The sequence below is a fragment of the Metopolophium dirhodum genome, chromosome 1, assembly GCF_019925205.1.
Source record: "Metopolophium dirhodum isolate CAU chromosome 1, ASM1992520v1, whole genome shotgun sequence".
Classification (NCBI taxonomy): Eukaryota; Metazoa; Arthropoda; class Insecta; order Hemiptera; family Aphididae; genus Metopolophium; species Metopolophium dirhodum.
Genome location: NC_083560.1, coordinates 91,641,378 through 91,664,157, shown reverse-complemented (window position 1 = coordinate 91,664,157; position 22,780 = coordinate 91,641,378). Strand labels below are relative to the sequence as shown.

The window sequence follows — 22,780 nt, the reverse complement described above, 5'->3', positions numbered from 1 at the left end:
AACGGCTGCGACCTCGACGGTCGATTACCGAATTCTTCCCGATGCTGGGACGTCTATTTGGTCATTCTCGGGGCACGAATCCAGTGCCAAAGCGGAGGATTGGATTAGTTCGGTCGACGGGCTGGCTCACGTAAACCAGTGGTCCACTACGTTACCGGTTACTTTACGTTCGCTCACACGTAACCGAAGCCGCGCGGAGTTGGTTTCTGCTCGAACAGTTCAATGACTGAAACACATTTGTTAAAAGGTTCCGCGCAGCGTTTGTACGCAAGCTGCGAAAAGCAGATTTGTGGCGTGAGCTTGAAGCACGTATTCAAGCCCCTAACGAACCGTCAATAGACTACTTCTACTCGAAAATTGGATTGTGTCATTCGCTAAATTTATCGTTCGCCGAAACTCGGGACTACGTTCTCGAAGGGCTAAGGTCGCAGCAACAAGCCGAATGGGTCTCAGGCCGTCAACAGTCGGACAGTGACGGATTGTTGTCGGACATACGCGACTGGGAGCGACTAAGCACCAAAAGGCAACAGTTGTTTACGACAACGTCGGCCCCGAACCGAAACAAACCCTCGACTTACGTTAACGGGCGTACGCACGCAAATTCGTCGAAGCAACAACCCGATGCCGTACCAGCGCCAAAGGACGTCGTCAAACCGATGGGCAGACTGCCAGGGAAAACGACGTCCGATACATCGTACAAGGGTATCGAAACGTCTCATACCTCGGATGTCAGCTGCTATAACTGCCGAGGTCAAGGGCATATATCACGTGACTGTCCACGTCCGCAACGACCGATGAAATGTACCGGATGCGGTTCGAACCAACATCGACGCAGTAAGTGTTCAACGTCATCCGCGGAGCAGGCCGCAAAGGGTGAAGCCGGACAAGCATACCAAGTCGACGCAGCGCTCAGCGCTCGGAAGCCGAACCCGTTTTTGAAGAATGTTATGTTGAACGATGTGTCGTTCACAGGTCTGATCGATACTGGTTGTTCAGCCGTATTGGTACGACAGTCAGCCGCGGCGAAGTGTCGACTCATCGTCGAGCCGCAAGTTTGTCCGCTATACACCGTGGGCAATGTTGACCGACCAAGCGTGAACGCCGTAGGCAAGTCTGTAGCGAAGGTAACAATTGACGGTGTTGTCGCCGATTGCCACGACGTAAAAATAGTTGACGACGTTCTCATCCCGGTGGATGTTATGGTGGGACGCACCTGGATGGAGCTCCCGAACGTAAATTATTACAAACAAGGATATGAAATAATTTTTGAAACGAATTGTCACCTCGACGGTAAAGAGTTGACAGATGAGATACACGGCGATTATCCGCAGGTGTTAATGGCCGAATGTGACGCGAACTCAACCCACGTCGAACCGATCACAGATGACGACATTAAAATCGGACCAGAATTGGATTCAACTTGCCGTAAAACGTTGTTAACTCTTATCAACGAATATCGTGGCGCATTCGCGAAATCGATTGGCGAGCTGGGTTGTACGAACGTTCTTACGATGGATATTATGGAAATCGATAATTGCACGCCCGTGAGACAGAAACCTTATAAGACGTCGCCGACGGATCGGCGTACAATATCAAAAATACTCGAAGACTGGAAGCAAGCTGGGATTGTCGCTGACTCTACCTCCACCTACGCAAGTCCGGTGTTACTAGTCAATAAGGCAGACGGTGAGAAGAGACTCTGTGTCGACTACCGCAAGCTGAATCAGCAAACGGTTACGCAGCCGTTTCCCATGCCAGACGTCGATTCACAATTAAGTAAGCTTGCAGACGGACGCATCTTTACGACCTTAGATTTGTCGAACGGGTTTTTACAAATTCCGCTGTCGGAGGAAGCAAAGGAAAAGACGGCATTTGTAACAGAAGACACCACGGCCCGATTCGAGAGGATGCCGTTTGGACTAAAAGGCGCCCCCGCGACATTTCAGAGGTTAATGTCCGCCGTCTTCAAGAATTTGAGCGAAGCAGGGAAGGTCCATACTTACCTTGACAATATTATCATACCGTCCAAATCTGCGGACGACATGCTCGAAGTTCTAGAACTAGTGTTAAGGGCACTCGTAGAAGCAAATCTTACGTTGAAACCATCGAAGTGCTCATTCGGAATGAGCACATTGGATTACCTAGGTTTCCGAATCGCAGAAGGTGAAGTACGTCCGGGACGTAAAATAGACGCGCTCGCTAATTTTCCGCGACCACGCGATGCCCACGAAGTTCGGAGGTTCCTGGGACTCGCTGGGTATTTTCGACGCTTCATAGTAAAATACGCGGAAATGGCCGAGCCATTGACACTACTAACCGCGAAGGACGTACCATATGAATGGCGAGACGAACAACAGGTCGCTTTTGAAAAACTAAAGAACGCGTTATGTGCGGACCCAGTCGTCGCTATGTACCGTCCTGACGCCGAAGTCACCGACGCGAGTTCGAAGGCTCTTTCGGGAATATTGTTTCAAGGGCCGAAATCGACACAATTAAAAATGGTTTACGCGGTAAGTAAACGAACCACGTTGGCTGAATCAAAGTATCATTCCAGCCGCCTGGAACTTTTTGCCATTATTTGGACCTTGAATCGGTTACGCCAATACTTATTGGGAATTCGATTTACCGTCGTGACCGATTGCCAGGCACTCGTGTATTTAAACATACATAAGACCACTAAACCTCAAATCGCCCGTTGGTATGAAATCTTTCAAGAATTTGATTTCGAAATAAAGTATCGTCCGGGCACGCGCATGCCCCACGTAGACGCGGCGCTAAGCCGAGCGCCATACGACGAGGAAGGCACCGTCAGATCAGTGGAAGATGAACTGTCCGACCGTGTCGACGTATTTATCGCCATGACAAAATCCGAAGCGGTTCGACTACTGCAAGCCGCCGATGAACGTGTCCGTAGTTTGGTGGAAATTCTGTGCGGAGTGGACGGACAAACCAACGAGACGAACAACGAAATAGAAGGGTACCAAGTTACCGACGGAATATTGTACAAAATACATAATGGTCGCCCCCTACTAGTAATACCGAGAGCAATGCGGAAGGGAATTGTGATCGCGGCGCACGACTATGCCGGACACTTTTCGGTTGATCGTACCATCGCACGTATACTCAACGATTACTGGTTCTCGGGACTAAAAAGGTATGTCAAGCAGCACATTGCAATGTGCGTAGACTGTCTCGTTAACAAGAAACCAGCCGGATCGAAGCCCGGCTATCTACATCCGATACCCCCGGGGAAACGACCGTTCCAAGTAATACATATTGACCACCTAGGTCCTTTCGAAACTTCAGCAAAGAAAAACAAGTACCTACTTGTCTTGGTCGATAATCTGACGAAATACACGCAACTATTCCCGTGTAAGACAACCAACACCGCGGCCGTTCTGCGCATCTTGGAACGATTTTGCACAGAACGAGGTATTCTCGATCGGATTGTTTCGGACCACGGGACGTGTTTTACCTCACACGCATTTGAAACGTTTTGTAACGAACGAGGTATCCGACACACCCTGAACTCCCCACGACACCCGCAGGCTAATGGCCAGGTGAAAAGGGCTAACCGTACAATAGTTACACTGTTGAGTGTTACCGGAAGAGACCATACTAGCTGGGATAAGCAATTACGGCAAGTGGAGAACATGCTAAACACCGCACCAAACAAATCCACGACGAAAACGCCGTACGAAACTTTACATGGTTATCTGCCTCGCTTCTTCAAGGGTATTCTACCCACTCTTAGTCTCACCGGAACCGACTGGCGCGACTTTCATGACGTTCAAGCCGAGGCACGTGAAAACATCACTAATGCTCAGGTAAAAATGAAAATTGCTCACGACCGGAAGAGATAGGAAGGCATAAAATATGAAGTGGGTGAAATTGTGGTGATGTTGAAACAGCCAGTTCCACATCTATCAACAAAACTACAATCAAAATACCGTGTGAAACCGCTGCAAGTGGTAGAAGTACTGCCGAGTGACACCTACCGCGTCGCTGAAATCGCCATGGATGGACACGAGACTTACGCGACGACAGCACATGTCTCACAATTAAAATCTTGGAAAGTCCTGAAGGAAGACGACGACGATGGAGACGAGGATGAAGTGATTCGGGAAGCCAATAACGGGGAAGGAAGGGCCGAGCAATCCACGTCGACCTTACCAGTTACCAAGCCAAGGCGTAGCGCTAGAACTCATCGACAACCAAGGTATCTCGACGACTATGCATAACCACCCATACTTTAATTTTATATTCGTTTTGGGTGATTATTAAATTCACCCTATGTATTATTATTTTATATTCGTTTTTGGTGATTATTAAATTCACCCTATGTATTATTATTATTTTATATTCGTTTTTGGTGATTATTAAATTCACCCTATGTATTATTATTTTATATTCGTTTTTGGTGATTATTAAATTCACCCTATGTGATAATATTTAATTTTTTTTATGTATATAAATGAAAATTATACGTGTTAATGAGGACGTCCCGAGGACGGTCCAGCGGCCAGGACGGCTGATTGTTAGCTCCTCCGGTGGCAACACTGGGCCACGAGACGGTCGCTCCGGGCGGCTCGACCCGACTCGGCCATACCCTCGCGCTTTTTCGCCGTTACCGCCTGACACGACGCGTGTGTCCGCGGACGAACTGCCGTTATCCGTAGTCACGCGTTTTTCGCTCCGGCGACGTTTGTATTTTAAGTTTAATAAATCGCACTGATACTGTAAACCGTGTTATTGTCTTTTAACGACTGTATCCTGACACCTCCCGTAAGCTTAATTCATAACGCTTTCACTTTAGTTGCACAGCTCGAAGATAAATACTTAGGTGACGCTGGAGCGCAATACACTCAACCAACGTTTCAAACACCCACGCAAATGATGTTTCAAACACCCTCTAGGTCTACAACAGATTTCAACAATATTATATCACTTTCAAGCACACCATCGCCATGCCTCAGTTCTTCGTCGGCTACTTCTCAAGAATTTGAGCCATATATGTACAATCAATAAGTCAATAACCAACAACTATAACTACCCAAATATATGTATGTATATTATAATTATTATTCAAAGACATTTAAAACTATTATTTAATAGGTTGTTTTTAATATTTTAAGTGAAATAAAAGAATACACAATGTTACATAATGTTTATAAGTATTGTTTTTAATTTTAATACGTATTAAGTTTTTATTTGTTTTATTATTTAATATTTAAATTTTAAATATTTAAGTTACAACAAGTGAAGTTAAATAATAATATAAATAACTTATATGTTATTCTGCCACGAAACAGCTCCTTCATTATTAAAAAAAAGTCCTTATATGCTTCTTTGACGTCAAATCCTTCAACATTTGCAAAACCACCACCTCTTGCAATTGGTATTATATCGTTAGGTACTGGTTCTCTTGAGTCAAATTCTTTAAATGCTCATCCATTTTCTTCTAAATATGCATATCTTAGCATGTTATGCAAACAGCAAGCTATTGTGATTAGGTCATCACATGTCGATGGTTCAATGTTTATAGACTGGTAAAAGACGCGAAAAACCTGGCTTAATAAAACAAACGCATTTTCCGCATTTAAAACATATAGGCATGTTTTTCAAACATTCTTCTTTTGAAGGCCACGGTATTGCTGGTTTTAAAAATCAATGATAAATACAATATTGTTTCTTGAAAAATATCCTTACAAGTTTGCGAAGAAATGGTACGAAATAAAATTGAAAGCACTACATAACTGACATCTAACTGAATTTCATAAACGTCAATATTATCCTTTCTTTAGAACTTAATTTTCTGGATCTTCTAGTACAATTGTGTTTGTCATATAAAGACACAATTGTTTCAAGTAGTTCAATAGAATGAAGTCCAGTTGCAGTATTTAATTTACAGTTTGTGTCAAATATACTGACAAAAGGAATAATAAAATCACCACTTTTTACCTGTACACTCTTGTCACATTTACATGTTTGTAAATGTGAAGTAGGTTGGGATAAACCACTAATTATTTCTTCTACTAATTTAGGATTTTCTTCATTGGCTTCTATTATAATATTTTCTTCATTGGCTTCTATTATAATATAATCTTCATTGGATTGACAAAAAGAATTAGAAGTTGATGGTGTTTCTTCCAATATGTCTCTATCTCTCTTTCTTTGAATTCTGTTCTGTACATATGTATTCACAGGTAATTGCAATGGCAAATTTTTTGAGGGTATTACATTTTTCTTTAATGTCTTTTTTTTACATGGAACATCTTAAAAAATAATCATAGGTTAAGAAAATGTATTGTTTTAAAAAAAAAAAATATATTGTATTAGATACCTGGTAGTATGTAATCGCTTTTAAAAAAATGTTTGGAGCATACTTTCATGACATTGGTTAATTTTTTTCCAGACTTTAACATCTTATCCGAAGCCTTTCTTATGTCGACCAATTCTTCTATACCAAGCTTGTTTACAATTTTGACTGTTCTTGAGCCTTGTTTTGGAATTAAGTGAAATGATATATCTTTATCCCGGTCAGCTCTCGACGAACAGCCATATACACAACAATTAGTTCTATTTGTGGTTTGGTCAGACATAATTATTAATTATATAACTTAAATTGGTATAAGTAATTCAATAAAAGTTTAAATTATTGTTCAAATATTAATGAAAAAAAAATATTAATTATAATGATTCGCTGAGTTATCAAAACACATTATCACTGTCTGACTACAGAGTACAGAGTACTTCTTTGAGAAGTACTACTTTCTGCCACAGGAGTGCGTACTACTTAGCAAGAGATGCCTATTGTTATTGTTCAGAAGTGCTATATATAAATATTGTGTTGCGTTCTACAACGTGTTATCAGATAGGCAATGTTATTTATTTTCAATACTCACTGTTCTGTAGTCTGTAGTTTGTTGTAGTCTGTACTCGATAGTTACTAGTTACTACTTACAAGTAACAGCTCAGTAATTTGTTATTAGTTATTACATTAGTACTTAGTACGTATTACGTATTGACGTATCGTATCGTAATTTGTATTGTATCATTTATATTTTGTTACAAAAGTGTTGATAGTTCACCCTTTAACCTAATAAAAATGTCTCAAATTTGGACAAGTTTTACCAAAGGTATTGAAGAACACAACAAGCACTTAGTATTTTGCAATACCCGTGGAAAAAACATTCAAAACTTCAGGCAGTACAGGTAAATTATAATATACATAAATAAGATAAATTGATTACCTAATACAAAAAATACATTGGTTTTGAAAAAATTGCCCAATTATTTTTTTTTTTTATAAATATTAATTAAAAGCAACTACTTACTGATTAAGTTGAATCATCAATTGTGTATTTGTGTGTACTGTGAGCAGATGACTTTAAAAAAAAATGTTTTACTATTCTTGTTGAAGTGGTTGACCATTATTATTTCAAATACCTACTTGTAATTGTGAATAATTTGTATTTGTATTTGTATACCAGGCACATTATGGAATCACATGCGAACCAAACACAATATAAGTGATGGACTTTCTCGTGATAAACCAAAAAAAGGTAACTATTTTATTTGGGTGTATTGATAATTGATATTACCAATATGGACCATAAATTATTTTAATGTATTCAAAATATTATATAAGTTACAATATTAGTTATACTTTGTAATATGATTTGTAATTTGTATGTATTTAAATTTAATAATAAACTTAAATAATTATCAAATATATTTTAAACTAATACCTATTAAATTATAATATATTAACATTGCATTCATCCAAATAGATATTAAAACATTACATTGGAGTTTCTAAGTACAAAATATAAAATATTTTATTATATATTTAAATTTAAAACTGAATTATGTTTTTAGATTATTAGAAGACGATGACGACGACAATGACGATGATCAGCAAAATAGCTCTAACCTATCAAATGAGACAGCTGATATTTATGACAATAAAAGTATAAATACTGAAGTTAGCTGTTCACCATCAACATCTACAACAGGAGTATCAGAATCTGGACTATTAATGCAGCGAAAGATAACAGAGATGTTCTTTTCACCGTCTGTATCTGTCAAAAGACAAGAGCAAATAACAGACAGTCTTGTAAAATGTATAGCCAAAGATACCATTCTCAACAGTGGATGGTGTTCATAGGTTGATATGTTGTGGCTTCGGGTTGATCAGGTATTTCATACCTATCATAAGCAGTATAATTAGAGGCGCTTTCTGGCGTTATCTCGCAGGTTTGGCACAGTGGCAGATCCAGGTCTTAGTTTGGGGAGGGGCATAGGGGGGAAAAGTACAAAAAATTCCAAAGTTGACTAAAAAATTGGCCAAACACAGTGTAAAACAAAGGAAAACCCCCTTTGCCCTCCCCTGGATCCGCCACTATCCTACTCAGTACTCATGAGCAGTATAATTAAAGGTGCATCCTTCCGTTATTGGACAACAGCATTCGTCCGCATTATCTGGATCATGATCCGTATCCGGTGCAGTATAATTAGAGCTGGTGGTATAAATTGCAATAATTTCATGGCATAAATGAAATAGAAACTTTTGGGAGCAATCATGAAAGAAATAATAATTATATTTCATTCATGCCATGAAATTATTGTAATTTATCTCACTCACACAATTTTCATTTCAGATTCCAATAGATGGGGGGGGGGGGGGTGAGGAAAGCGCAGTCCATTTATTAATATTTCTATGCTTTAACGTAAGATTATAATATGATAACACGATATTCAACTAGAGTGGGTATACATCTTTTACCCGGTGAGTGATATTAACCATGCGGGATACCGACGCGACGATTGCGTGTTAGGGCGGGTTTCCACTATACACGTTTGCGTGTACGTGCACTGAATGACAGATTCCGTTTACTACGAACGGTCTACCATCGGTTAGGTTTGGTAGCTATGGTTATATTATTTATGGTTTTTGATAACGATTTATCAATGCATCATCTATTCTGTGATTGTACTTTATTAATTTGATAACATTTAAATTTATTTTTATTTTTTATTGAAAATATGAATAATATAATTTATATTACAATAATATAATTAATATAAACGGTTGTGAAATGGAAATACAAGATATACAATGGTTTAATTATGCTAACGATGTTCATTATAGAAAAGTGTTACTTGTATATTTAGCCATTTTATTACACAAAAAGAACAAAAAACACAGGTAATAATATAATTTTTTATTTCAGTATTTATTATTTTTTAATACTACATTATGGTTTACTAGATCAAAACCCAGATGGCATATTAAACCATTTTTAAAAGAAAGGAGAGTACATGGGCATTGGCATTGTTTGACAAGTGGACTGCAATTAACAAATTCAGAACTGTACTTAATTTATGTAATAGGTATCTTGCCTCTGGCGAATCAATGATGTCGATTATGTACTCTTTTCGTATAGGGAAGGCTACTGTATCTAAATTAATCTTACAATGTTGTGAAGTTTTATGGGATACTTTAAATAAAAAGGTATGTAATGTTTAAAGTATTCTGGGTATACTAACATTAGGATATAATTAAGACAAATTGTATTCTATATCTTATAAACTATTACAAGCCAGTCAAAATATAGTTGTTATTTTAATAAATTATAACTTCCAATGATAGGTATTAGTTGTACCAGTTACTAATAAATGGGCACAAATAGCTGCTGAGTTTGAAAACAAATGGCAAGTACCAAATTGTGTAGGCAGTATTGATGGTAAACATATAATACACCAGGTAATAATTTTTTATTTTTTTCATTTGAACAAATAAAAATATGATTTATTTCAATTGTGTAGGCATTTGCAAATAGTGGATCTGAAAACTATAACTATAAAGGATCACATAGTATAATACTGTTGGCAATGTGTGATGCCAGTTATAACTTTACAATAGTAGACATTGGTGCAGCTGGAAGATTTAGTGATGGCGGAGTTTTCTCCAACTCTGAAATGGGCAAGGGTTTTTTTTCAAAATAATTTAAATTTCCCAACTGCTAAAGATATAGATAGTGCCAGTGGTCCTATTCCATACTACGCACTTGACGATGAAGCGTTTCCACTACTAACTAATCTTATGCGCCCTTACCCAGGAAGAGGTAAAAGAAAATTGCCATTAAACGAATCAATATTTAACTATAGGTCGGTTTTATCTATTTAAGAAATTAAAATATACTGATATGTTACAAAATTATTTTTAACTTAGACTTTCCAGAGGCAGACGTACAATTGAAAATACTTTTGGAATAATGGCCTCAAAATGGCGCATTTTTAGAAAACCAATTATAGCCGGGCAAAATACTGTAGAAGCAATTACAAAAGCTGCCGTTGTACTACATAATTTTATTAAAATGTCAGAAAACAATGCTGGTATTTATTATTAAGAATACTAAATATATGATAGTTTTTAACTTGGATGTATCATAGGTGTACGGTATTATAGTGGCCCTTTGGACATTGAACTTGATCAAAACAATCAATGGAGAACAGAAGAAATGGGAGCTTTAAGACCAGTACACCAGTTAGGAACAAACACCTATTCAGCAAATGCTAAGCTAACACGAAATAAACTTAAGGATTATTTTTCAAGCGAAGGTGCAGTTGCATTCCAATATGAAAGATTGTAAATAATGTTGTAAATAAACTTTGAATGTTAAAAATGTTTGCAAATAAAATTTGTATATTCAATAAAAATCAAACTTCAACATTCAAACAGGTTATGACTGAAATTAAAATAAGTTATAAAAAAAAAATAATAAAACCTTTTCTAGATTAAAAATTAACAAAATCACTGGTATTTTAACAATAAAAACAAAACAAAATCACTGGTATTTTAACAATAAAAACAAAACAAAATAAAATAATAATAATAATACTTTATGAGACTAGTAATATAATGATTTAACCGATCAATTTTAATTTTAAAATAAAATATAAAAACAAATAATGACTAAATAGAACACATTAGTAAGAAGTTACTTTCAGTCTCTTATATCTTTATAATTTCAGTCAGTCTTCCAAACTATTAATAACTTGGCTTATAATTTATGATTGCAATGTAAATTTTTTTTTTTTGGTCAGATTTTTCATCAATGAGGCTAAATATTTACAGAAATGTAAGTCCCCATCGTTTTCTTCATTTACTGCAGGTGGAGCAACAGGTCTTGATTCGCGTAATTCCTTTAAAATTGATTCTTCAAAAGTATCATTCTTTGATCCTAAACAGAGATTCCATTAATTTTAATCAGAACCACATATTATAACCATAATAAATAAATAAGTGTCAATTACTTTTTGTTGGCTTAGTACTCTGTTCTGTACTGGCTGTATCTAAAAATGACAAATCTTCAGTCGATGATGGATTTATATTACTTGTAGTTCTGTTAACAAAATATAATATTATTCATATACAATTTGACCATTGCTTAGATTAAAATCTCAATGAAAATACATCAGACATACAAGAGAAAAAAAACTTAAACCTTCATCAATTATAAGTGTCAATAACCTTTAATATTTGTTGATATAATATTTCAACAATGTAAATAATATTATAATCTTACTTATAATTGCTTGTAATGATATCGTTTAAAAAATGCAACGAGTTCATATGACACCATATTTTTTTTTCCCTCCTGCAGCACCACTTGCCGGTTTTCTTTTTTCCCTAACATATTTTTCCCTGAGGTACTTCCACTTTTTTTTCAAGACATCTATTGGATATATACCTACATACATTTAATAATCATCAAAATTATAGTCAAAACAAAACGAAATATTAGATTATAGATGGATTTAAAATAACCTTTCAATGCTACATAAATTTCATTCCATAAATTTTGTTTGATGGGCTCATAACGTGCAGACATTGGGAGACGATGATCCCACAGTGGATTACGTTCATTGACCTCAGTAATCAGATTGGTATAAAACTCATTATCATCATCATCAGAATTATTTTCTGACAGGCTTGAAGTATCACTTTGTTCTTCTTGTTCGATTTCATTCAAGAAGTTTGATATCAATGATGGTTTTGTGACAGTTGAAGGCATTGGAGAATACGATGATACACTAGCTAAAATAGACATTTTTAAATTGTTAGCTTGGCTATGATTTAGCAGAAATTAATTTTACTGAATTAGTAGTTACTAACATGACATTTTAGGCTGAAGTTTTTGAAATTTGAACTGAGCTTGAGCAGTAGCTAAAAATATAAATTAGTATAAATACTTTTAAATTAATCAATTTATTAAAATTATATTTTTTGTTACTAAAAATTGAAGTGTGAAACTACTACTTTTATATATTTAATATGCAAAAAAAATAAGAATTGAGACCGAACAAAATTACATCAATGTTGTAACATTAAAATAAAAATATATTTTTTATTTTCTTTACTTGCTGAACATTTGTGGTTTTTATCGTTCAAGTCAATCAACTTATTGCACTTTCTGCACAAAATTCCCTGAAACATTCAACATAATACCAAAGTCATATAATAAAATATTTAAATAATCATTCTAATAAAATTAACCATTGCTTATATTCTTGAATGAATAATAAATAACATTAAAATTATAATATAAGGTACTTACTAATATTTTAGACGGATCCATATTTGATGAATTCAACGTCCGATGCACAAGTGTCAACTGTCAAGTGCACATTAAGGAAAATTTAAAATTACTAGATATTTTATCTCCTTATCAGTATTCGAATACAATCATGGTTTGCCGTGCGCACGAAAAATGTTCAGCTAGATTCAACAATATGGTAACACGGTTAATCGTGTGGTAAGAATGTATAAACACTCTGGTTTACCATAATCTTACCATGGATACCAACCAATCACAGCAAGGGATTTTTATGCACGTACACGCAAACGTGTATAGTGGAAACCCGCCTTTATTGCATTTTACAGGATAATGGTAATGGGGGATAATATCTCGTATACCTTCTTGGGTCTAGTGGTATTTATGATCTGTTTTTTTCTGTTCCGGACTCCTGGTAAGTAACACGTATACATTTTATTAATCTTAGAAACAAATGCTGTTTAGTTCCACCTCGCCATATTGAATTTTTTTTACCGAAACCTATGGGTATATTTTTACTTTACCGGACACCCTTTTTTCAGTTTTTTTTTTTTTGAAACACGACGGATGTCATGGTTCTCTTACGTGTGTTATCTTGTCGAGTTAATTGAAATAAAACTATTTAGTATTGTGTTTTAAATATTGTTGTGTTAAAAAGTCTATAACACTATTATAATATTATCGTTACAAAATGCTGTCTGGGCTGTGACCTACTTGAGGCCCGTTTCACATGGACGTGTTTCATACGCGACGTACCGTACGCGCGCGTTTTCATTTACATTAGATAAATGGCTACACACGAATTGCGTCCCGAAATAAAAAATTTGATAAGCGGGTACACGAATTGCGTCCGGCATTATCTAATCTACTGCATGAATTGCGTCCGGTTTTGTTTAAACGTTGCATGAACGATAAACGTACTGTAAAGCCTATATAATAATTTTAGTTCGATTTCGATCGTGTTGTTGGTGGAAACGTTTGTGTAACATTTATTCTCTGTTAAATAAAACTTAAACTCAAAAACACTATAAAATGACTTCGGTGATTTTAAGCGAAAAAAATAAAACATTATTTAATATTGATGGATACAAATTTCGGTATCATAAAACGTTAAAAAATGATGTTCAACGTTGGAGCTGCTGTAAAAAGACGTGTAAGTCATACATTAAATTAAATAATGAAAATGAGATTATCGAACGTGCAAATGATCATAATCATATTAAAGATTCTGTTGAAGTATTTAATAGATAGCAGTTGAGTCCACTCATCTTTGTTAGTCGTGTGGCCATCAGTTCAAATGAAAGGATGCAGGTTTCATTTAGGCCAAAGTTGGTGGAGGAAAATTCAAACGGTTGGTTTAAGTCAAGAATACAAAAAAAATTCAGATATCAGTATTTTTTTAAAATATTTTTTTAATCTCCCATTTTTAAAACCAGATGAAGTAGAGGATTGTTTTACTGACGATATTGTATCCATTTTACCCGAAAATGAAAAAGTACAGCAATTTTCAGATTATAATAATTATATTAAATACATACATAAAGCCTGATTGTTACTTCCCGCCTTCTATATGGGCAATGTATTCATGTTCTATAATTCAAACTACAAATAGTTGTGAAGCCTTCCACTCCAAGTTTAACAGTATGTTTTACTCATCACGCCCGAATATATTCCAATTTATAGATGTCTTAAAAAATGTACAAAAAGAAACTTGTATAAAACAACGAAGTATTCATGTAATTAAAAACAGACGGATGATGGTATGTGAAAAATAAAATTATTTAAGACAAAATATGGCAAAATATGAAAGTGGCCAATTAACCCGTCTTGATTATATTAAGGTATCATTCAAGTTTTTACCAATTTTTTAATTTTATAATTATAACTTTTTTTATATATATAAATTTTTTTTTTAACTATTATATTATTATTATATTATTAACCTACACATTTTATTTTACTTATATCTAATTGCATATCAATGATAAAAAAACAATATTTTTAACCTACCGATAGTCGTAATTTGCTATCGACAGTCCTAAGTCTGTATGAAATGGGAAGGAAAATAATGTTTTTTACGTTGGGACGCAATTTGGGTAGTTGTTAAATATGGTAGGGACGCAACTCGTGTAGTCGTTAAATATCTTTGGGACGCAATTCATGTGGAAAAGGGATTTCGGGACGCAATTCATGTGCAGCGGGATAAATTCCGGTATGGTGCGTATGAACTTAATCAATGTAAACTAAAAACGCGCCCTTACGATACGTCATGTGAAACGAGGTGGTGTTGCAGAACAAGTCTAGATTAGCGCCCACGCGAGTTTTTTTTCGAAAACCTATGTATTTCAACGAGTTTGAAACGAAGGTGTAAAAATAAATTTGCGGAAATGATTATTTTAGATGTTAAAGTTATATAGTTAAACTTCCAAAGTTTGCGATTTTACGTTTATAAGCATGGAGGCAATACTACTATAATGCTGCGCACTGCGCTATTACAAATTCGAAATTATGCCTCGATTTGTTGTGTATACCACCTTGGGCAGGCCTAGGAATTAAACAAAGTTGTTAAAAAGCACAAAATCTGCTAGCGTTGCCACTCGCTCGCTACGTTGCGCTCGGACAAAAGAATCGAAAATATCCCCCGATATTTTGCTGTGTAAAACCACATTGTGAGGGGGAACTTAACTGCATAAATATTATACCAAATAACATAAAATTAAATCAAATTCCTCTTTTCCCTTACAATTTCAGAAAATCAAATAATTGAATTTATTTGAACAACAACTCCTCCAATTATTTTAATTTTTATTGCTATGCCTTCTTTACATTTCTTCTTCTTCTTCAGCTTTTACTGTCCTTGAAGGACTTTCGCTGCCTCTACTACTTTTTTCCAACTATCTCTGTCAATACTGTCTTCTAAAGTTAGTCCCTGGGCGCACTTGTTTATATCTTCTTTAACCCTGTCTATCCAGCGCTGTCTAGGGCGACCCCTAGGTATTTTTCCATTGATTTTTCCTTCCAGAGCTTTCTTTAGAATACCATTTGACCTCCATACATGACCTGCCCACTCAATTCGTTTGCTCATAAGGTACGCGTTGATACCGGGTTTTTGATAAATTTGTTGTACTTCTACATTAGTTCTTCTTCTGTAAACTTCATTTTCTAGTATAGGTCCATAAATCCTTCTAAGAACTCTTCTTTCGAAGCAAGCCATTTTTTCCTCATCTCCTTTAGTAGTCGACCAAGTTTCACATGCAAATGTTAGAACTGGCCGTAGGAAACTTAAGTACAGGCGTTCCTTTGATCGTCTAGAGAGGAGCTTTGATTTGAACAATTTTTCCAAAGCGTAGTAACCCTTATTAGCGGCTGATATCCTAATTTTAATTTCATTATGCATGTTATTGTATTGATTTATGTTTGCCCCGAGATATTTGAAGTTTTCTTCTTTACATTTACTATATTTAATAGATGAAATTAAATGTCCTATTTTAACAATTAAAATTTTTGGTCATCAATGATTTTGATCTTATGAATATTCAGACTTTTTAAATATTGAATTTGAATCAAATATAATTAATAATTTAAATAAAGAAAATTTCCGTCTAATTGAAGAAGATAATAAAACTATTATTCCATATAAATTTAATATTCGATCTCTAATTTCTACAAAAAATTAAATAAGAACAATGCGTAAAACGTACTGGGAGTTGATGACTCCGCCCCCTAATGCCTCTGTGTAATTGTAAGACCATATTTTAAGTTTTATTTCTATGGTAACACGTATATAATGATTGCATACGGTAAATAACGATTCTGAGTGGACGAAAGAATATTTTTTATTTTATTAAATATTTAAATATTAATTGTTTCTTAGGTAAAACTTGTAGTTTGACCCACAGTACAATTAAGAGATCAGTGGGAATGTCTAGCAGCTTGACTCTAGCTTATGCCTCATTCCGAAACTGGCCAAGTGTTAAACAATACAAATAAAAGAGGAGTGTTGCTCTTTAATGTAGGAGTGCAGTGAGGTTATAAATTAAAAAATAGCTGACTTGGCCACAATGTAGATTTCACTATTTTGATAGGCCGACTTTTTTGGGAGAGAGTTTGGAACTTAGCCTTTTTTCACCGTTAGGTTTTTGTTGGGGATATTATTTATTTTTGCGGGCTTCAGCATCGTGGATGACGTGTTATTATTGTTTTTAAGTTTTTAATTTTTTAATTTTTTTTTTATAAGTCGTAGATTTTTTCTTGTAAGACCGTTTGGGTCTCTGTTGAGGAGCTGAGAGGAGCGTTGTCAACACGAGGTAAAGATAGCCAATACGATCTTTTATTTTTCGTCGTCGAGACTTTTTAGATAGAATAGTTTTTAAGTCTGGCCCATACAAAATTGGGCGGTTCCATTTTCCTCCAAAAACGAGATACCGTTTTCCTCCACAAAAAAAAAGTTGGTTTCCATTTTCCTCCACATTATTTTCGACCAAAGTCTAATTTCCTCCAATATTTTAGCAAATATTTTAGTATTACGTACGTTCCGTTTTATAAAGATAGAGTAAAGCCAGGATCACATTTTGCGCTTATCGGTTAATGATTACACTCTGGTAACGGCTATCTATATCAGATATCGATTAAGAGGATGTCAGCTTAAAATAAAACGTATGCAACGCTCAAGAGATGGCGTTAATTCCATATCGTCGCCGCCGCAGCAGACGGTGACCACGCCCATTGTCTACGCGACGGGGTTCGCGAGTCATAATTGCGGGAGAGGCACATTACTATTGTATTGACAGTCGTAGTGTGTTCTTCCATAAGGCCTAAAGGACGTTATACCCGCATGTGTTATCTCTTTCTTACACACGTACGACATGCCAAATTGTTCGTTCACCAGTGCTGTGAATTAGTTTTGATATGAGTGAATTTACCTATTATCAAACTTTTAGGTAAAAATATTATTTGTGTACTATATTCATATTTAAGCATATATAGCTCATACATTTTTGTTATATTTAAATCTGGTGATAAATATTTGACATTTTCATTTTTACTACGACTATAATGTGACTGTCGAGCTGGAAAGCTTTCAATATGTGGTTCAATTTGAAACATGATTATATCAGATTTTTTATTGCTTCTGTTTTTATGTTTTCCACGTTTATCTACAGGGGAAGGAACATTATTTTGCATTAATTTTACTATTCGTTCTACTCTACTTTTTCCAATTCCAAGTATTGAACAAAATGCCTTTTTGCACACATATTTTTCCACTTTATCAATCCGAAATTTGTAAAAGCAAGATATATTTTTTGGTTTGGTATTATTTCTGGTATCTGTACTATTTCTAGTAATTGCTTGAAGTTTGATTAACCCAACTATGTATGTGTCTTGTTTTTCTTTATTGCCTATTTTATTAAAATTGTCTAAAATTATATGCCTTTCTAAACTGTCTACTTTGGTAAAACATTTGCTTCTACATTTACAATCAGAACCTATAGACCTAGGTTACCACGTAAACTAGTATGTTCAAGCCCTAGTGCTCTACTATTTTTTGATCTATTACGTTTCCAAGTTTCAATTTCTCGTACTTTTTTCTTACCTTTGGGTTTATGTACCTCCTCTTCTTCTGCTGAATCATCAATCACTTGAACACCGCCAACATTTTCACTAACAAAATTTTCATCGATATCAGTATCATATGCTAAAATATTATCCGTGGATGTTGGTTGCTTATCGAAGTTGACATATTGTTCATACTCAATATTATCCTCGAAATTCGACACTTCAATAGGAGAATTATTATTCGGATTTCCATAGTCTGGGTCATTAAAGAAATCATCTATACTGGAACCACTTATACTTGAAATACTCATTAGGTAAGGGAATATTAATTATTTAATATTGAAATTCACTTATTTATGAGTTAATCAATAACATAAACATTAAATAACATAAAATTATTGAGGAATGAGTATATTTTGAACAAACTAACGAACAAAGTCATTGATTTTCATTATCAAAGCAAGAATTTATTGATAAACACATTGTTTTACAGTGCTACCAGTATTTTGGAGCAACAATCAGACTTGTCCGGACATATCTTTGTTGTTGCCCCCAAAAACGACAAAAAGACATATCCATTTGTATTATAACTCCATATATAACAGTCGGACATGTCTCATTGTTACACCAATCGATGCGGATTTTTTTTTATATTTTACGACGGGAAAAAGTGATTTTGACCAAAACATGGACATGTCTCGTTGTTGCCCCAAAGTCTTCAATTGTCGAAATTGATAAAAGTTTGTTTTCGAAAAGAAAAAATCATGTTGGGAGGGTACTTCCCGAACAGTGGATATTCGGAGGAATTTGTCGCGAGATTATTCAGAATAGATTTAAATTGCGGTAGTCGAAATAACACGGTTGATCATATAATAGGTAGTCTTGGAAATATTTTGGTAGTCGAGATAACACGGTTGTGAACCTAAAGTAGTCGAGATACCACGGAAGTACCCCTACTTCCCCCCTTTTTTTTTTAAATGTTATGATTATTTTGACAATAATAGATATTGTGAAATAAGAATATGTATATTAATATGTATATGTATATAGATTACATAATATACTTCCAGTATATTATTATTATTTTATTCTTACGCAGTATTTTGTATACTGTCTTGAGATTGAGGTACAATGTGTTCAGGTGCTTCAACTACCTGCAGAGTACTTGAAGTTGACTTGTACCTAGAACATATTCTATTTTATAGCAAAACAATGTCGATAAAAAGTTAAATTGTAATCAAGGATGTTTTGAATTTTTCTTGAGGGAAGGCTTTCAAAAATATTTTCGGAAATTATTATTGAAAAGTTATAGCTAGGGCCCGAATTTCAATGCAAAAAGCCTCTTTTTTGGGTGATCTTAGACAATGCTTTTCAAGTACATAATTTGTTTCATATAACAGAGACTTTAAGCATTTTCTTTGTGTTAATTCATAATAATATGTAGAATATACGAGTATATTATAAAAATTGTTTAGACTTACATAATACGATACGATACCACCCAAAAGTTAAAAATTTTAAATTTTAATAATTTTTCTTTTAATAAAAAAAATTATAAATTACCGAAAATAATAAATTATTAATATTAATAGACTGATAAATCAATAAATTATAGAAAAAATTGTATTCGTCTTTTTTAAGGACATTTTTACAGTAAAATGCTTTTTTAATGGTATTTTTGGCAGTGTTTTAGAGGATTTTTTGATGATTTTTAGTGCATATAAATCCGGGACCTAGTCATAGCACACCCTTGATTCTTGAACAATACAAGTATGAAATTTATTATTTTCAAATTACCTTTTATTATATTGAAAAAGACAACTTCCTCTTGTTTTTTTGGCATTAGATTTTCTTTTAGAAGGAAATCCTTTTTTATTCGCCATAATAATTTATTACAGTAATAATAATAACACATAAGAATAAAGTAACAGACACGTTTAAATTAAACAAACTGTACAGTAGTACAGTACTAATCAAATTATTGTTGTATAATATCATATTATAATATAATATTTTATTTTTCATCCCTCATTCATAATAATATTATCATAGTAATAATTATTAATATTTAGCTTATAAATAAACATCGATATGCGTGTCAACAACCAATATAGACGCATGCCGTAAATAGTTCAGTTGCTTGTGCTGGAGTGGTGGTAAAAACCCAAACGCTACCGCTATTGCAACGGAAGCAGCACAGGTCGATTACGGAATTATATTTTTCACCATCAACCAAATAAATATGTTACTTCGGCATTTCTCTATTTTCTATTTTCTTGAGTTGAGAAAGTCATAAAGTGGTGAAATAAAAAACAAATTGTTAATGACAAAATTATCTAGCGCCCTACGGTGCCATTTTGGAATATCTACATTTAAATACGTTTTGTAGATGGTTAAAATATCAATTTTTTTAGTTTTTTTATTCGTTATAACTAATAAAAAAATTAAGATACAAAAAATCGGCACCGTAGGGTGCTAGATAATATTGTTGTTATTCAATAGGTTTTTGTTTCATATTTCTAAGATATATGTGAGCTGAGAAAATTAAGAAATGCTAAAGTATGTTTTTCATCATAAAATAGTTGCGCTGACATCCTCTTAAGCCTAATAAAGATACGTACATACTCCATACGGGCATATACGTATATACTTATATATTGTGTATCAGTTGTCACTTATTATTTTGATTACACACATTGAGCGAGACAGACACACCGCGAATGTATACGATATACTCGCATCAATAAGACTATATTTTTAGTAGCGAACTGAACGTCGACTAGTCACTAGTCACTAGTGTAGTAGTGCCTATAGTAGGGTGACAATTAAAAAAAAAATTTTTATTTCTGAAAGTCCCACCCGTTTAATTTGTTTATCCATCTAATAACAAGGTTCATAAAAAGTTTCAAGAAAAAATTTCAATTTTTTCTGGTTGCGCAACTTGTTTTAAAAATATAATAGATATTTCAATGTATGAGTTAAAAAATTAAATATATTTAATAATTAAAAATAATTAAAAATAATATAAAAAAAGTCATAGATCATCATAATTGTATAAAAAATAATCATCTCATAAAATATCAATCATCAATTGTAGATTTATTTGGATTTGGATACTTCTGTCGGTGTTGTTCAACTACTTGCAAAAGATACTGCTTTTGTTCTTCTTGATTGGTGATTATTCCATTGAAAGTTTGAATCAACGAAATCCCACGTTCAGCTGCATCATTAACTACTTTCAAATTTTGAACCCTTTTACAACCGTCAATCTTTGTAATTTTCCCAAGTATCTGGATTCTAATTTAAGAAATCTTGGGGGATGTATAAGGCTGTAAATAATAAAAGGGTATTTTTAGAAACAAAATCAGACAATTGTACTGTAATACGCCGTAAAGGAAAGTCAGCTCCTTTTTTCACTAATGATTTAACCATACTTTCATGTCATTAGACACTTTCCTATCAAAAAAGGCTAATCCAATAAGTGTCTTACTTAAGTACCATAAATGTCTTGAGAAGCTTTTGGTAGCCGCGTTGCCTATAACTTTATTTGATTTTTTAGTTATCGAGTTCCTTTAAAAGATTAAGATCGTTATAAGGAGCTAGTTTGTAAGAATGCAAAACCGAGGAGTTTTTATTTTATTTAATTTGTGTTTTTATTCTCACATATATAATAATTATTTTGTTATATTACAAATTTTTCTTTTTATTTAACATTTACTCTTTGAGTCACAAATATATTTTTATGTTACACATAGACAATTTGAATATTTTAATTCATACAGTTTTTTCTTTTCTTGGTATTACATATGCTCTTCGAGCCACAGAAATGTTATAGGTTATTTATTGATATAATCACGAGACTCACGTGGGTTCAGTAAGAGTCGTGTATTGATTAGAAGTAATGAATATAATATTACTACGACCAATGAAAGGTGAATGTGTTCGTGATAACCAGTGGACGATGTGTTGTTCCCTCCGTCCTCGATGTGGTACCAGTTTTCTACTTCCGTATTGTGATGAGCAGCGTATGGGTACGGGAGTAGTTATCGTGACGGCAAATTGTGGCGGCGGCGAACTGTGGTGACGACGGCGATAATTTGTATTATCAGCAATTCCTTGTAGTCATCTCTAGGCTGAAATGACGCTAACTGGTCATTTATATACTTAACAAGAACATGTTTTTGTGGATTTAATTTACTAGCCACTGTATCTTTAATAGGCGGTTACCGACCTTGTCATTGAGAACCGGCAGTTACGCAGTCAGGTGAAAGAGGCTAGAAGGGCTGCAGAGATCTGCGCTGGAGCAGCCTTGGCCCGTTACGCGGAAAAGGAAGCGATCAGGGCACATGAAGCGGCAATTGCGCCGGTGACCCCCCCAGTGGTGCAGACCATGGAGCGCCAGGAGGAAGCGACCTTTGCCACAGTCACCAGGAGGAAGAAGAATAAATCGTCTGACCGGACTGGAGACCGCTCCAGATCGAGGGCAATGCTTCGCAACAAAAGGATCAAGGAAACCAGGCAGACGGAGAATATGCCATCGTTCGTGATCCAAGAGAGCCAGGGCAAATCGTTGTCAGATGTCAGAGATATGATTTGGAACC

General features: G+C 34.7%; 1 protein-coding gene and 2 pseudogenes across 1 annotated transcript; 1 reads left to right on the top strand and 2 right to left on the bottom strand.

Moving 5' to 3' along the window:
• The first annotated feature begins 9,385 nt into the window (after nucleotides 1-9,385).
• LOC132937419 (uncharacterized) lies at nucleotides 9,386-10,658 on the top strand (annotated as a pseudogene).
• Nucleotides 10,659-11,040: 382 nt separating this feature from the next.
• On the bottom strand, nucleotides 11,041-11,652 carry LOC132933985 (uncharacterized; annotated as a pseudogene).
• Nucleotides 11,653-11,664: 12 nt separating this feature from the next.
• On the bottom strand, nucleotides 11,665-12,677 carry LOC132945439 (uncharacterized; the record flags this gene model as incomplete). Its single annotated transcript, XM_061015185.1, has 5 exons — nucleotides 12,627-12,677; nucleotides 12,430-12,496; nucleotides 12,185-12,235; nucleotides 11,837-12,106; nucleotides 11,665-11,759 (listed from the first exon to the last, which is right to left on the bottom strand). Coding segments are annotated over exons 1-5 (504 nt in total), but the record flags the coding sequence as incomplete, so codon positions are not given.
• Nucleotides 12,678-22,780: the final 10,103 nt, after the last annotated feature.